This window comes from Tenrec ecaudatus, chromosome 1 (assembly GCF_050624435.1).
Source record: "Tenrec ecaudatus isolate mTenEca1 chromosome 1, mTenEca1.hap1, whole genome shotgun sequence".
Classification (NCBI taxonomy): domain Eukaryota; kingdom Metazoa; phylum Chordata; class Mammalia; order Afrosoricida; family Tenrecidae; genus Tenrec; species Tenrec ecaudatus.
The window spans coordinates 179,109,098-179,126,572 of record NC_134530.1 but is presented as its reverse complement, the minus strand read 5'-3'; the positions used below and the strand labels follow the sequence as shown (position 1 = coordinate 179,126,572).

The 17,475-nt window shown below is 52.7% G+C and overlaps 1 protein-coding gene across 1 annotated transcript in view; it reads left to right on the top strand.

The window, feature by feature from the left end:
* GPA33 (glycoprotein A33) overlaps nt 1–16,952 on the top strand; it is a 39,240-nt gene extending 22,288 nt beyond the window's left edge. Inside the window, exons 5-8 of the mRNA XM_075540911.1 lie at nt 7,302–7,457; nt 15,718–15,837; nt 16,336–16,468; nt 16,856–16,952. Of these exons, the coding sequence (XP_075397026.1) occupies nt 7,302–7,457; nt 15,718–15,837; nt 16,336–16,468; nt 16,856–16,952 (506 nt within the window). The remainder of the gene's footprint in view (nt 1–7,301; nt 7,458–15,717; nt 15,838–16,335; nt 16,469–16,855) is intronic.
* The last annotated feature ends 523 nt before the right edge of the window (nt 16,953–17,475 follow it).

Genomic DNA, 17,475 nt, shown 5'->3' with positions numbered 1-17,475 from the left:
CTCCCAGGGAGAAAGAGGAGGCTGCCTATTCCTGTAAATCTTTAAGACACCGGGAAGTCTCTGCAGGGTCTATAGGAGTCGGCATTCACTGAAGGCTTGGGGTTCATTTTTCCAGCATACGGACTTACGACAGCATCATGGGGATAGTCTACAAGGTTCTCATCACTGTCAATGATTGCAAAGTTTAATCCAACCAAAATTTAAAATGTAACTGCTTTTGAGCTTGTGCTTGGGGCCAGCAGTGGGGGCATGAGGACATGGGTCTGTTTTGTCACGCTTCTCCTCTCAGCCCTGATCCTGGTCACCTGAGGTTGTGGCTGGGCCGACGCGGGGGTGGTGGGGCTGGGTTCTGAAGGGAAAAGGCTCAGGGCGGCCTGCCTAGCGAGACCCTGTGTAATTTTCCCTTGGTTCTCACTTTGTGCCGACCCAGCAGACACACCCCGGTGGCTCTTTTGTGGATGAACCTTTGAGGGCCCATCAGGATTCCCTGTGACCATCCACCTCACAGCACCCCCTGACATAAGTAGTCTACCCGCCTCCTTTCCACCTGGCCCTGCTGGCAACCCCTTGATCTTGCACCGCACAGTCCACGCAGGGCTCCCCAGGGCCCAGCAGTCAGCTCTTTGCACAGTTCCTTCAGGATGACTTGAGTCCCACCCACATCCTTGCCCTGCTAAGCTCCCCTGCACCCCCCCAAAGCCACACCTACCTACCATTGGGTCAATGCCAACCACAGCAATAAGACAGAATCGAACCCACATCTAGAGCTCCCCAGGTATGTCCTCTCTTGGGCAGCAGACTGCCACGACTTTCTCGGGAGCAGCTGAGAGTGGATTCAAACTGCTGACCTTCTTTTAAGTTAGCAGGTGAGTGCTTAAGCACTGCGCTACCAGGCCTCCTTCCCACTGCCATCGAGTCAATTGTAGCTCAGCAGGAATCTGGAGAGGGTTTCTGAGGCTGTGAATCTTTCTCCCCTAAATGATGCAGTGGGGAGGCAGGCACCTCAAAGCTACCCTCTGCCATGGGAGTGGGCTCCTGCTGCCTTTTTGCACGCAGCCTTCTAGGGGCGAAAGGCTGGCGTCTAGGTGATCCCCAGATGCCCAGGGACATCGGTCTCGCCTTTTCCCTCCCCCTCCAGGAGTCCTGCTCTGAGAGCCACAGGCAGCGGAGAGATGGCGGGACCCCAAGAAGACAACCCAGTTCCTCTAGAAGGACCTCTTGCTGCCTCCCTGGCTTGTCTGCAATGGGAACTACTCTTCCCTGTTTCTCAGAATTCCCTTCCCTCCTGGATCTCTGGCGGTGTCTGCTGCCGCTGCCCTCACCCTGGAGGCGGTGGAAGCTGAGCTACGCGAACAGACCCATCCTGTGTCCTGTTGGCACGAGCTGCTGCTGCCCGCCTCTCGTCATTGTTTCTAGTGCAGGAAGTCTCACCCTTGGGGTTATAAAAACGAACTTCGTGTTCTTTTCGCATGTTCATCGTTGTATTTATCTCTTTTATTTCTAACCTTCTCACATCAAGCCACCTGGAGAGTCTTTTGTTCCGAGGATGCTTGGAGTCTAACTTTTGCTTTGCTTCATCTCCTTTTCTCCCAAACATCAGCACGACGAGCCTCTCCAAGGAGGCGGGCTGCGTAACCCGCTCTGCGCTGACCCTTACTGGGCGCCACTTCTCCCCTTATTCCTGTGCCGGCGTCACATGGTTTTGATGGAAGTCGCTTTTTAGTTAGCGTTGACATCTATAATTTGTTGCTGTTGTTGTTAGACTTAAAAGTGTTTAGATAGTTGGTTTGAATATCTGGGCTTATGTAATATCACCCCTTACTAGTCTTTTTCAAAATAATTGTGGGCATTTTATTGTACCTTTATTCTTCGTTTTAAAAGCCCTTCACCCGACTTCTTTTTTTAAAGAGTTGGCTGGAATTCGATCCAAGTTACATACTCATTTGCCACTGGATGGTATCATGAACTATTTTTAAATGTTCAGTATTCGTATCTAGGAAGGTGGGCTATCAGATTTGACGTCTGTAAGAACCAAGGAATCTTGATGGTAGAATTCGAGGTGGCTTGTGGGCGAAGGAAGCTATTTTGTCTCCTTAGATGTGTGTCCGCATCCCTTCATTACCATGCTCGCTTCGCCCTGCTGAGCAGGCCAGAGCAGGGCCTGAAACAAGCCACAGGGTGGAAGGAAAATCACTCGTGATTTGCGGGTACTTTTGCCTGTGTCTGGGTTGTAATACAGACAATACCAAATCCACCCTTAGAGTAGGGCCAGCGTACCGATGGCCTACTATATTTTTTAGCAAATGATGTAGCCACATAAATAACAAACTCACACATACAACAAACACTAAGCCCAAAAAATTCACACTCACTGCCACGGAGTCGTTTCTTATTCATAGCGACCCAGTAGGACCGGGTAGAACTGAACTCCTTAGCGGAGTTGGAAGCCTCCGCTTTCTCCCACGTGGCACGTGCTCTCCCGGAAACTCACTGCCATCGAGTCCATGCTGACCCATCGCGACCCCGACTATGGGACTGGAAAGCCCAGTCTTTCCCCCAAGGAGCTGCGGGTGGTTTAGAACTGCTGACCAGGCAGATCACAGTCCAGCGTGTAACTACTGCACCACGACTCCATATATAACACAGAGACAGGGTAAAATTGAGTAAGACAGACCTGGTCTAGCGCCCCATGCTGATACCGCGTGTGTCATGTGACACTTCCAGAAGTGAATTTGGGCCTGGTTCCCCGTCCTCACGTGCACAGGCAAAGCACACCGTTCTGTTCGTTTTCGTCAAGCACCTGCGTATGCAGACGAAGATTCGGAAACTGTCGCTTTTGATCATAATTGCTTAATAAAGGCATAAGCTGTGCTCAGAAAGGCCAGTCAGGGTAAAAGTTGGCAGTCCCCTGACAACCAGAAATAAACAATCAAGCCTGTATTTGTCTCTATTAATTTAACTGGACAACAGCGCATTAGCTCCACGATTGAGCATGAAAACGTATCAGATGGCCTCACTAGAAACCCCTGGGTTAGGTTAGGGCTGCCTCTCCATGGTTTAAGTGTCTTCGCAGCGTCAGCGTAAGTCAGCGGCAGTAACAGTGCTTTACACGTCCCCGCTTCTTCGTGTGCACGGCTGTCTTCATAGTCTAACCAGTGGTGCTTCTCTCTCTTCCCTGCTCCTCACCGCACAGTCCTGGCTCCCAGCCCCCCCCACCACCCTCCCTCCCGGCTGGCCCCCCTCCATCAAGTGCGTGAACAGACGCCTTCCTCAGTGGGACTGGGTATTTAAGCTCGTCCAGGTCAAGGCCATTATAATGTCGCAGCACCCTTTGTGTGGGCATATCTTTAAACTTTTATTTGCAGTTATATCACGGGAGAAATCCTACCAAGCAGATTTTATCTTGTTTCGGATCCTACAATTCTTACCCACGCCCACCCTAATCCCTCCCCATTGTCTCAGTTCACCCCCAGCTGAGTTCCCAGCTTCGCCTACCAGGCCCTCCTTCTGGCACCCCTCACGTCGCCCCCACCTTCTGCTGGCAGTGCGTGTCAGCTGCTTCAGGGGACCCAGGTGGGGGCCCAGCCCCATGGAAGAACCCTCACTGCCGTGGAGTGGATGCTGACGCATAGCGGCCCTGCAGGACAGGGTAGATCTGGCCCTGTGGATTCCTGAGACTGTGACTCTTTACAGGAGTAGAAAGCTTCGTCTTTCTCCTACGGAGCTGCTGCTTAGTTTTGAACTGCTGACCTTTCAGTTAGCAGCCCAGTCGGTAACCACTACGCAGGATCTCCACCGCATCAATGAAGGGCACAAATGCAAGATGACGGAATTCGGTGAAGCCAGTGTTTGTTTTTTTAATAAAAGAGAAAGTGAGATAATCTTGAATTATGTCTAGAAATCCAGTTTTTAAACAAAATCCTGCTGGTTTTGCAGCTCTATTTAGGTAGAAGGGCTTAAATTATACGGGGCAGTCCCACTCAGGCTCGGTGATCTCCCGGTTATGCGGGGCGAGCTGGGAGCTTCCAGATAGAGGCGGAACCCCGCAGCCCCGCGCCTGGCTCCGCAGACACACATCTCGGTCAAGGAGCCACCGAATCAATTTCCCCGCCGCCGCCGGGCAGGGCGGCCGTCCCCCGGCCTCTGGCGCTCCCTGGCGTCCATGGTGGGAACCGCAGCCTCCCGCGTTTCCCGGCGGAGCTCGGCGGGGGTGCGTGCCCAGACACAGACACCGAGAGGCTCCGGAGCGTGCCTGGTGCCCCTCACCACTCCTCCCGCGGTCCATAGTTGTCAGGTAGCACCTGCCTTCTCTGGAGGGGCAGAAAGCGAGGGGAGTCACCGGAGGGCTCACGGCCCGGCCCGAAGCGCCATGTGCACTAGATCAGTCCGAGTGAACTGCGCTGTTTGCACGCAGGTGGGAGTGGTGGGGAGGGCGGGGGACCAGACACTTTCCGTGAGGGATCTGGACCGAATGAGGGCCGCCTGGCTGCCTGGGATAAGGTGGAGGGAGTTTGGGGACTGAGAGTGAGGGGCGGCGGGACTAGAACCTGAAACGTCCCTCCCTGGGGTGGAGGTTCACAAGCGTCTTTTGAAAAGTGGCTTGCTTCCTCGTGTGCCATTATCTCTAATTCTGCTCTTGGAGTGAATTAAGGATTTAATAGTCTTTAAAAAAAATTATGCCCAACTCACTTTATCTGAGGCTTCTCTTCATGCTCCGTGGGAGAAGGACGAGGCTTTCTACCCGGAAAACGGTTATAGTCTCTGAAGCTCACAGGAGGCTGGCTAGGGGTGGGCTTTGACTCGATGGCAGTTTGGTTTGGTTTTGATTTTCATGCTACATGATAGATGATAGATAGATGACAGATGATAGATAGATAGATGATAGATGATAGAAAGATAGATAGATAGATAGATAGATAGATAGATAGATAGATAGATAGGTAGATGCAGTGTATAATTGATTCCTGGTTACCAGAAAAATATGGTGTGGGTGCAGCAGCACCTTGACAACCGTCCGCATGATCTACTCCAGGGTCAGCAAACGGGCTCACGAGCCATTTGTGGCTCTTTCAGTATGTACACGTGGCTCTGAGGCAACATTGAAAATGTTTAATGGATGTTATTCAGATTATGGTGATTTCATTTGTTTGTAAAATCCGGTGAATCCAGTGTTTTCTTTGTAAAGTTTGTGGCTCTTTAATAATTTTGAAATTGTTGTGAGAGATAGGATTTGGCTCTTCTTTTTCCAAAGTTTGCAGACCGCTGCTCTAGTCCATCCTCAGCCGTCACTCCCGCCCGCTGTTGGGTGAGCTTTGGACGGAGGAACCATAAGGTGGCTTTTCAAACCCACCAGCCTCTCGGAGGGGGAAAGAGAAGGCCATCCCCTCCTGGAAAGACTGACAGCCTCAGAAACCCACAGGACCACCACGAGCCAGGATGACCCGCGGCAGTGAGGGAGGTTGTGGTGTCAGGCAAAAACATGTCCACAGCAAGCGAGCCTTGTTCTCTTGTGATCCACCGGGTCTTCATGGCCTACCTTTCAAAGCAGACCACCAGGCTCACTGTTTCCTACTCTGGTAACTTCTCTGACTCTGTGGACCATGAGTGGCCCTGCTGGTATTCAAATCCTGGTGGCACAGCTTCCGTTGTCCCAGGGTGACCAACTGCCAGATGAGCGGTGACATAAAGGATCCCTTTCACGACTCACTCACTTTTGCTTTGAATTTGTGTCGACACCCTGCGTGTTCAGTAAGGGAAGCCATACGGAATGAAGGGGTGTGGCTGAATTTTTGTTATGAAATATGTTTTTTTATTTTAATAAATTACTTTACAGGGGGTCCTTACAGCTCTTATCACAGTCCATACATACTTCCATTGTGTCAAGCACATTTGAACATTTGTTGCCCTCATCATTCTCAAAACATTTTCTTTCTACTTGAGCCCTTGGTATCAGCTCCTCATTTTTCCCTTCCCTCCCCCACCCTGTCCTCCCACACTCATGAACCCTCAATAATGTATAAATTATTCTTATTTTCATATTTTATACCATCCACTGTCTCCCTTCACCCACGTTTCTATTGTCTGTTCCCCTGGGAGTATGGGTTTTCATATGTATTACATGGACGCATGTATCCCTCTGGGAGGAGGGGCATGTGGGACACATATGTTCCTCTGGACTCAACACAACCTTCCAGATTCCCTTAGCGATTTCTTGCTAAGAGGATACAATTTATGGCACCTGGAGAGATGGTATTCACAGTTGACTTCTGTAAATTACCTATTGGGCAAGTCCCCTCTTGCCCACTATCAGCAGTCTGAATTTAGTCAGAATGGTACTCGGCAGCAATGGGATGCCTTGTTTTGGTTTATTGGCATCATGAGGTGCGCTGGCCGAGCAGTGGGGAGAGGTCCCGCCGCTCTCACCAGCCGCTCCACGGGCGAAAGGTGTGGCATTTGCTTCCATACAGCTGCAGCTCAACTGCCTGCCATCGAGGGGATTCCGACTCGTAGCTACCCTGTAGGCACAGTGAAACTGTCCTGGGGCCTTTCCTAGACTCTCACTCTTCACAAGAGGAGAAAGCCTCATCTCGCTCCCGCAGACCAGTTGGTGGTTTTGAACTGCTGACCTTGCTGTTAGCAGCCCAGCACATAGCCCACTATACCGCCAGAGCTCCTGGCTGAGAACGCAGGAAGCCCCGTGGGCAGTCCTACTCCGTCCCATGGTGTAGCTGTGGGTCTGAATCAGCTCCGTGGGGCCCAACAAGAAACCACGTGAGCCAGCCAGAGGCAAACCACAGCCAATCCAGCCGCTGCCTGTTTTCACCGTGAGCCCAGAGTGGCTTTTACTTTTCTGAGGAGTGATTGTAAATGTGGTAGCGAAAAGAGACACAGCAGTGACAGAGCCACATGTGACCCATAAAACTGAAAATATTTTCTATCTTGCCCTTTATCAAAAAGTCTCTTTTGCCCCTTATTTTACTGATGGGACACTGAAGCCCAGAGAAACGGAAGGGTCTCCCACAGTGGCCTGATGAGTCAGTGTCAGGGCTGGTTCAACTCCTAGCTCTACCACTCTGCTCGAGCCATCCCCGTGTGGGCCTCAGTATCCCCCCTCCCTAAGGTCCATGTCCCCCCCATAGTAGAGACTGTTCAGGAAGCTAGCTGCTCGTTCATGCCGCTCGCTGGGATGGTGGGAGGCCATGCAGAGAGAGGGAGGTGGGCTGACTACGCAGCGTGTGTTTGGAGCAGTGTCTCCCAGCACCGCCCAATTCACGTTCCCCTTTGGCTCCTCCTCCACCCAGTGTCACCGTCCAAGCCAGAGTGCGGCATCAAGGGAGAGGCCGTGTTGGGGAACAACATCGAGCTGACCTGCGCCTCAAAAGAGGGCTCCCCGGCCCCTCAATACAGCTGGAAGAGCTACAACGTCCTGAACCAGGAGCGGCCCCTGGCCCAACCAGGTAAAGGGTCCTCAGGAAGGTGGGAGTCCCTTCTTTTGGGTGCGGCTGGTGGGCGAGCGGTGCCAACCCCAGGGAGCGACCGATCAGATCCCCCTGCAGTGTGCCCTTTTGCCCAGTGCAGCCAGTGGGACATCTTCCTAAGTCCATTTGCTCTCACTTATAGAAAGGGCTGAGAGTTCCTCTCAGCTTGTGAGAAAGTGGTTCATGCAAAGCACACGGCACAATGTGTTGTCATCCAGTCAGAACCAAGCCGCTGCCCTCTCGAGCTAACTCACTGCCTCAGAGTCAAAACACCCATTTGCACTTGTGAGATGAAATCTTTACAGGAGCAGGCAGCCTCAGCTCGCTCCTGCCCATCGCAGATCAGCTGTTGGCTTTGAACCTCCAACCTCGCGGCTAGAAGCCCAATGCCAAACCCACAGCGCCACCAGGGGTCCTAGTACATGGTTGTAGGAACCACTGACTAAGATATGAACTGCTGTTTTCCTTCTTTGCCACAATTCTGTTCTGAGCAAGCAGGCATTATCAGCTACCCTGTGAGTTCCCAAATGGGATTTCAGCAATTGTGGTTTTACCCTAAAGCATCAAAGGCTGCAAGTCAAACTCTAATGGCCCCATCCAAGAGCAAACCCCACTCCAAACTCGCTGCCACCCACTCACGGCGATCGTAGAGGACAGGGCTCAGCTGCCCTGAGACATAACTCGTCAAGGGAGTAGAAAGTCCGGCCTTTCTCCTGAGGAGCAGCAGGTGCTTTTGAACTGCTGACCTTGCTGTTAGCAGCCCAGTGCACAACCACCACGGGCAGGGGACTTCCTATTCCCATTATTCCCCTGTCCAGACCAGGCCACCCCACCTCCCCAAACACCACCCTTTTAGGGCCACACCCAATGACGTCAACACTGCCCCTGTGGGGGTCCCGTCTTCTCAGGGACAAGGATGGTAGGTTCAGATACGGTTGCCAGGAGACGGGCTGTCTACGGGGCCACTTGGTATTTGACTTTTGGGTTAGGAAACAAACGGAAAAGAAACAAAGACAATCCTGGACAAATACCCCACTCTGGGGCCCACCAGGTCAGGCCCGGGAGCCCCCCCCCCCACCCCACCATCTTCTCCCACTGCTGAAGATCTAGAAAGACAAAGCCTGAATGGAAGGGCTTTCAGTTCCAAGTAGGCTCAAGGAGGCGGGAGGTAGCGAGGGAGCCAGTGGGCATGAACCAGTGTTCCCAGAGATGGGGAACGAGGGAGAGCCCAGGCCGTGTGGGCATGGGTAAGCCTGGCTCACTGCATGCACAGATTGGGGTTTGGGCACACAGTGAACTTGGTCACTCTGCCTTTCACTTGTTTGGTGGGCAAAGCAGCCACTTCCCCTCCAGCTACAAACCAGTGACCAGAATCCGTACGCTCTCGTGCAAACTGGGCACGCAGCAGGGTTCCTAGGGTGTCGGTGTGCATCTTGTTGGCCGATGCTTGTTGAGTGGGCCTGGCTTGTGAATAGCCATCCATGGTCACAGACGGTCTGCCTGCCGTGGACAATGATGGGCCAACCTACCTTCCAGCCAAGTGTATGCAGGGATCGGAAGCCAGCGGTTACAGGTGATGGGTGGGGGCACAACTCTCCTGCCTCCTCTGGGAGACTCCCAGGTCGTTAGCAGCCAAGATGACATCGTTCTTTGGGGGCCCACCAGAATCGCGAGGACATGGAAGTGAGCTGAGGAGAGATTCGCCACAGGTGAAGATGTGCCCAGCGTCAGGACGGCCCCAGCGTCAGAATTGGGCCCAGCGGTGGTCAGTGGTGAAAGCAACACTCACCTCCACCCGGCCCCCCAGAGCGCCCTCTGAGCCAGCCCCTGCCCGTGTCTGACTTTGCAAGTATATCAGCCCACCCCCCTCCTCCTGAAGACAGAATTTTCACCATTTGACGAAGCGGCCTATGACTGGCAGCAAGCTGACGATAAAAAGAAGAGAGAATCTGGACTCCGTTAAACAGAGAATTGAGGCCTGGCATCTCCATGTCCTAGCTGTAAGTAACCTCGCCTGAATCACTAGGATGAAGAACCACATCAGCACCTTCCAGAAGGCTGTGCCAAGGATAATATGAAACTACAGTGTGGAGGGAAATCTGCCCCCTCAGGAGCCCAGGGAAGATGACAAGCCAACTCCTCGTTGACCACAAGGTGTCGCCGCTGCAGCGGTAACTGTTTTAGCCACCTTTTTAGGAGCTGAGTTTGGTATGAGTTTTAGAAACCACCAACTAAACTAACTGCTGGGGGGGTTGGGGGGGACCCTGTCTTCTCTTCTCCAGTACAGAGCTATAGTGTTGGGAATTTACAGGAGCAGCTCTGCCCTGTCCTATGAGGTCTCCATGACTCGAGATTGGGGGTTGGGTTCTTCCATGGCAGTTTCTTTGTGAAGAACTTTGATGTCTGAAAAGACTGAGGTAGCTTCCATCCTGGACCTGTCTGCAATGAACTATAAAACCCAAAGCAAATTCACTTCCATTGAGTAGACTTTGGCTCAGAGTTGGGCAGGTTAGCCCGGCCCCTCTGGGTTCTGAGACTGTAACTCTTTCTCAGGGGTTTTGAACTAGTGACCTTGGGGGTAACAGCTCAAGGTGCGACCAAAAGGCCTCCAGGGCTCCTTGCACTGTGCTATGGGAATCTAATAAAACCAACGGCCGTCAACTCAATTCTGACTCCCGGCCCCTATGTGTCCAAGCTGAGCTGTGCTTCACAGGGCTTCCAAATGTAGATCACCAGGCCTTTCTTCAGCGGCACTTTTGTGTGGCCTCGAGACACCGGCTTTGGTGTGCAGGGGCGCATGCTCACCGTGTGCACCACCAGGGACCTCCAGGTGCATGGGCAGCATTCACATTCTAAAGCAGTGGGCCTCGGACAGCAGCTATAGAGCCGTCCCGTCCCCGGGGTGTGCCCAGAGTCAGGGGGTTAAGGGAGCATTTCCCAAAACATGTTCCTTCAGGAAGCCTCCTCCAAATGAAGATTTTTAATAATCACATGGTCCAATTCGTATAGAAAAAGAGGTCATTACTACCATAGCCCTTTCTCAGGGACCCCCAGGGACCTTACAGCCCTGATGGACACAGGAATGCCAAGCTTCAACCCCAGACCGGTCATCAGGCTGGACCCAGAGTAGTAAGCGCAGGACTGTTCTTCACCCTGCACCTCGTGAGCGCTGTCGGGCCGCCTGTCTGCTCGCCGAGGACTGTTCTGTCCGGTGCTGCATGAGGTCCCACACCATCCGTGGAGTGCTGAGAGTGGGTGGGAAGAGTTGGGAGCTGAGGACTGGAGGCTCCCGAGCCCGGGATCCAAGGGATCAGGCATCCCTCTGACCAGTGCGCATGCCTGAAGGGCAGATGGGTAGCTCTGTGTGGATTGCTAAGGAACTTGGTCCAGGGTTTCCATCCTCAACCCAAAAGGTTTCCCCCAAGCAACTGGCACACGGCAGACATTGAGTATATATTTACTGAATGACCAAATGACTCTGACAGCGAAGACTAAAATCCAGTCATTGAGCTATAAAATCAATAGTGGGAAAGGCGCCGAGCTCTCAGGCGTGCAGCAACTCATTTAACGTCCGCCCCGTGATTGCCGGGCTTGCTGTGGCCACAGCCTCTTTGTAGCCGCGTGTTCATAACACGTGTACGCGTGCGTCTCGACGACTCGCGGAAGGATGGAACCCTAGGAGAGACGGGTGGTTTGCAGTGGACGGCCACCCCGAGAGGGGGAGCGTGGCTTCAGGGGGAGAATCTGAAGAAGGCATGTGTGACAAGACTAGAAGAAAATGACCCCGAATCGAAGTGCGATTAGTTCTAGGTGGTGAGATTGTGGATAGTCTTCATTTTATTCTTCTTTCTTGAGAGAGGCCTCCCTTGACTCGTTGGGTGGGATGGAGACGGAATCCCCTTGCTAGGAGCGCAAACGGCACTTCTGTTGTATCACTTGTGCTGTCTTCCCACGTGGACTGCAAGAGGACACACACGTCGTTGAGTGTGTGGCTGTGATCAGCCTATGAAGCTGGTCACCAATCATCTTAGGCAATATGCAAATGACTATAACAAGCATGCGCTATTTTTCAAATGTTAACAAGCAATGCTTTTTAGGAAGTTGTCAGCTGCTCCAGGGAGCTCTAGACTTCAAAGTAGGCGCCAACCCAGCTCTGCTGGGTCTTAACCTCAGGACCCTAAGCCAAAGCCACTTCACTTGGCCAAGCCTCCTGGTACCTCCGTGGAGCAGGCAGCTTTGCTCCTCCTGCGACCCAAGAGCGCTAGGCAGATGCCGTGCGTGAGGATGTATACTGGACACAGACCAGGAAGTCCACTCCAAGGGGCAGTCGTGCAAACGGCTGGTGGCCGCTCAACTGGTTTTGGCCCTGGGACCCCAGTGGAGCTGGCGCGGTTCCTGAGCCAGGCCTGTAAATGGGTGGACCCTTTTGGACCTCTCCCAGAAGATGGCGGGCAGCCTCTGAAGTGCACAAACAAGGTAGTGACAGGACCCTGTTTGCAATTTGGGTCTCCTCTTTGGCAGGAGCCCTGGTGGCACGATGAAGCACTTGCTGTCAATCAAAGGACTGGTGGGTTTGACTCTATCATACAAGTTTCACTAAGTCAACATGGACTTGACAGCAGGCCGTAGCTCCTCCCCCTGGAGGCAGCAAGGACCCTCCAAGGCTGGCTCTGCAGGCAGACAAGTTAGAAGACAATGGTCAATAAATCTCTGGTGCCTTTGGGCCCAGGACACACTAAGAGGCCTAGACAGAAAGTCCTCCCTTCTCAAGGTGAAGGGGAATTGACACAGACAGCGTCATGGATTGAGCAGCAGCAGCTCTCAGGAGGACACCTGGTCTACCCCCCTGAATTCAGGAAAGAAGATGTTTTCATGCCTACTTTCCAAGTGAGGTAACTTTGACTCAATCAAGGAAGTAAAATGGTTTGCTTAGGTGTTGAAGGATTTTGCCATCTATATACAGATACGCACACACACATACACATACACAGGTCAGAGTTTTTCATCTGTCACACAGGTCCAGCCTCAGAATTCAGTTTCTAGGGGTGACCAAACCGGACATCACATTGTCTCCTAATTGTAAAGCACCTTCACATAGTATGAATTCATCTAATACACGAAAAACAGAACAAAGAAACACCCAACACTCCAAACTCACTGCACTGAGTCGATCTAAGTCATAGCTACCTTGTAGGTCAGGGTAACTGCCCCTGTGGGTTCTGAGATTTTAACTCTTTATGGGAGTACAAAGTCCTGTCTTTCCCAAGAAGAGTAGATGGTGGTCTTAAACTGCTGACCTTGTGATTAGCAGCCCAACACATAACCCACGATGCCACCAGGAAGTTTCCTGAACACAGTACACATCAGTAATTCTATGGTGGACTCATTGTTATAGTCTCATTTTGTGCTCACAGTCACCCCGTGAGACAGGTACTGTGATTGCTAACGTTTGTAGATGAAGAAACTATATTTCCAAGTCAAGAAAACTGAGATACCATGAGGCTAAGCTACTTGCTCAAAGTCACAAAATTAATAAGCCACGTTAAACACCTCAGAATTCTGTATCCCTTTAGGGACAATAGGTGTCATTGTTTCTTAGAGCCCTAGATGTGGGATTTGTTTGCCTCTGAGACTAAGGCTCAGTGGGATTCCGTGATAGTAAGGACACCTGCCTAGGAACTCCAGGCTCCCAACAGGAACCCACCAGGACAGTGGGCCAAATGCTGGACTGCTGAATGCAAGGCCTGCAGTTCAAACCCACCAGCTGCTCCTCAGGAGAAAGGAGAGGCAATCAGTCCCCATAGAGATAGACAAGTTGGCAGTCTCAGAACCCCCAGCAACTGTTGTACACTGTCCTGCAGTGCATCAGAATTCCCAGATATTTCTGTTCTATTCCAGTGAGACAGTGTGTGTGTGTGTGTGTGTGTGTGTGTGTGTCTGTGCGCGCATGTGCCTGTGTGCTCAGAAGGGTCTGCTGATAGTTATAGCTGTCAATAATTTTTTTTAAATTTTTTCAAAAAGACCCCAACCATTAGGCTTTTATAAGAAAAGAGTCATTCATTCCTAAGATCTTTAAGTCCTAAGCACTTTGTTAAGAAATCTGCATATAGTATATCACTTAACACCTTGAATAATTTTATGGTAGGTGTTACTACCCGCTTCCAGGATGGAAAGAGAGCACATAGTTGACAGTCCATTTTAGGAGATAGCATATGAACAAGAACCAGTGGTACTGAAGGAAGAAGTTCAAACTTCACTGAACGCAATAGCCAAAAACAAGGTTTCAGGAATTGTCGGACTACCCATGAAAATAGCTCAGAAAACTGAAGAAGCATTGGAAGCACCCACTCATTTATGCTAGGAGATTTGGCCAACCGACTGGAAGAGATCCACATTTGTGCCCATTCCAAAGAAAGGTCACCCACCAGAACGCTCAAGCTGTAGAATGATATTGATATCTCACACAAGCACAATTGTGCTGCAGATCATCCAACAACAGTTGCAGCAGCACACTGACAGGGACCTGCCAGAAGTTCAGGCAGGATTCAGAAGAGGACACAGAACAAGGAATGCCATGGCTGATGTCAGATGGATCGTGAAAATACCAGAAAATACCAGAAAGATGTTTGCTTGGGTTTTATTGACCATGCAAAGCCTTTCGACTGTGTGGACCATAATCGAGTGTGGATGACCTTGAAGAGGAATGGGAATTCCAGGACACTTCATTGTACTCATGAGGCAGCTGTGTAAACAGAACAAGGGAATGTGGCATGGTTTGGAATCAGCAAAGGTGTGCGCCAGGGTTATAGCCTCCCACCGTACTTACAGTCAGTATGCCGACTACATCTGCATGCTGAACAAGAACATAAAAGCTGGATTGTATAAAGGAGAGTGTGGCATCAGGATGGGAGGAGGGCTTATTAACACCTAGAGGCATGCAGGTGACACAACCCTGCCTGCTCAAAGTGAGGAGGGCTTGGAGCACTTGCTGATGAACATCAAGGATTGTAGCCTTCAGTGTGGATTACAACTCAATGCAAAGAAGACCCAAATCCTCACAACTGGACCAACACATAAACATCATGAAAAATGGAGAAATGGTTGATGTTGTCAAGAATGTTGTCTTACTTAGATCCACAATCAATGCTCATGGAAGCAGCAGTCAAGAGATCAAAAGACGTCTTAGGTAAATCGGCTGTATAAGACCTCTTATTGAAGAGTATTGAAGAATCAGGATGTTTCTTTGACGACTAAGGTGCTCCTCCCCCAAGCCGCGGTATTCTCCATTGCATCACAAGCATGTGGAAACTGGACATTGATCGGGAAGATCGTGGAGTGCATGCCTTCAAATCGTGGTGCCGGAGAATATGGAAAGCACCATGGACTGCTAAGAGGACAGACAGATCTGTCTTGGAAGACGTAAGGCCAAAGCACTCCTTAGAGATAAGGATGGCAAGACTTCATCGTATCTACTTTGGACATATTGTGAGGAGAGACCAGCCCCTGGAAGGCATCATGTGTGGTACAGTGGAGGGCAGCGCAAAAGAGGAAGGCCCTTGATGAGACGGACTGACATGGTGGCTGCAGCAATGGGCTCAAGCGTGGACCCACTGTGAGGATGGCCCAGGACCAGGCAGCATTTTGTTCTGAGGTGCATAGGGTCGCTCTGGGTCTGGCGGACCCATTGGCACCTAACACCAACATTACCCCATCGAGAAAGTCAGGGCTTTTTAAGTCCCTTAAAGAGGACAATCTCAGAAACCCACCCGAGCAGTTCTACCCTGTCCTACAGGGCTGCTGTGGGTTGGCATTGACTCATGGCGGTGAGTTTGTTTTGGGGTTTTACAAGTGAAAAGTCCTAGTGACTCAAGTGGTTAAGTGCTCAATGGCCAACCGATAGGTTGATGGTTCCAATCCTTCAGCCCCTCCTGGGGTGAAAGATGAGGCTCCCTGCATCCGGGAGGATTCACAGCACTGGAAACTCAAAGGGGCCGTCCCACTCAGTCCCACAGGTCACTGTAACATGGAATCAGTTCAGTAGCGGTGGGCTTGTGTTTTTCCAGTGAGTTAGCAGGCTCGGGGAGCAGATTAGCATGTCAAGCTCAGGCAGCTGGTGAACCATCTCCAAGTCCAGGCACCTGGGCCTCGGAGGCACAACTGCTGGGCCGCACTGCCTTGGGCGGTGGTCTGGGTCCATCTGCGACCCTCCAGCTGCTCACTGTCTGCTCTTCTCTTCCAGTCACAGGCCAGACCTTCCTCTTGAAGAACATCTCCACGGACATGTCGGGCTACTACATCTGCACCTCTAGCAACGAGGTGGGGACGAAGTCCTGCAACATCACCCTGGCCGTCAGACCTCGTAAGGGCCGTGGGGGACAGTGGTGGGGCGGTGGGGCGGGGCGATGAGCATCCAAGGCCGGGAGAGTCTTCCCCTGTAGAGCTAATGGGGAGCTTCTCTGGACTACTTGGCCAGGTAGCTGCACCAGCCCAGGCAAGGTGGCCAGCCTCCCTCCCCCACGGCCAGCCCAGGGACACTGGTTCTCAGGAAGTGAGCCCCGCACTGGCTTCTGTCACTTGTGCACTCTGACGGCCTCTCGCCTGGGGAAGAGTGCAGAGCCCGCTGCCGGGGCCTCCGGAGGCCACTGCTAGCTCCCAGAGAAGCAGGAGCATGAGTGGGGGTATCGGGGGTCCTAGAGAGCAGTCCCGGGCTGGGCTGGCCGCAGTCCTGCAAGGCCACGCCTGTCACATGTCCTGCTGTTCTGGGGGCTGGGCCCAGAGCTGGGCCGCCCCCCTCCCAGCAGCTCCCCCAGGCCGGCTTCGGCAGGCTGGGTGGTACAGCCGCTCTGTGCCCCTGCAGCCTCCATGAACGTGACCCTGTACGTGGGCATTGCGGTGGGCGTGACCGCTGCCCTCATCATCATTGGTGTCATTGTCTACTGCTGCTGCTGCCGGAAGAAAGGAGAGGCCGAAGACAAGGAGCGGGCCAGACCGTAAGTGTCGGAGGGGCACCCCCTCCCACAGTGTCCCCACTCACAGGATGGGGGTGGGGCTTAGGGTGTTAAGCAGCCCCACTGTGTAGCTAAAGCAGCAGCAGTGACCTCTACAGGGCAGTGGGACACTGCAGACCCAGGGGCGAGGATAGGGCAGAGGCTGGCCTGGGCCCAGTGCCCGCGGTCTCACAAAGCCAGCCTGTCCCCTCAACTCCAGCAGCTTGCTGCTCATGGGTGGAGCGCCTTCCTGTCCATGAGAGCCTGTCCTCTGCCCCCATGTCCCTCTGTAGGCAGTGGGAAGGTGGGTCTGGTGACTGCTCTTTCCCACTAGGTCCAACCCTACCCCTGCCCCCCCCCCCCCCCCATCCTACTCTCCTTGCCTCACAGGGATCGGAGGATCTACCGGGAGCCTCCTGAGCAGATAAGGGAGCTTCCCAGAGAGCCGAACGAGGACAGCTACAGGCATGAAGACCAGAGGAGCTAAGACCACCATGGCCAGTGACAGGGGATCCCTGCAGGCTACTGAGCCCCACCCCCACCCCCAAAGCCCCATCTTGCTGTCCTTCACCCTGCACATTGGTGTGGCTCTGTAGTCCCCTGGCCACTACCAGAGGCTTCGGCTTGGCTACATGGCTTGTCATTCTTGACTGACCCTGCCAAGCCCTCCCTCCCTGGGAAGTGACTTCTGGTGCCGCACCCTAGTCCAGCGCCTAGCCCTCCCCCTGGACCCGCCCAGCCTCCCCCTGCCCCTGCAGCAGCAGCTTGCTGCAACACAAGCTGCCCGAGCCCACCACAGACGCCATGCTGGCCGGTGCGCTCCCTCGCTCGCCTGCATACTGGTTTACACTCCATACACTTTCCTTAAGTGACTAAAAGAACCAGCAAACAAGGATCCCCGTTATCGAGCCAATTTAAGGGTGCACTGCTTGCTTCAGGACACGCCCAGCTCTGCCCTCAGCCTCCCTTTGCCAGCCTCACCACCCAACTCTCCTGTACTCTGTGGACAT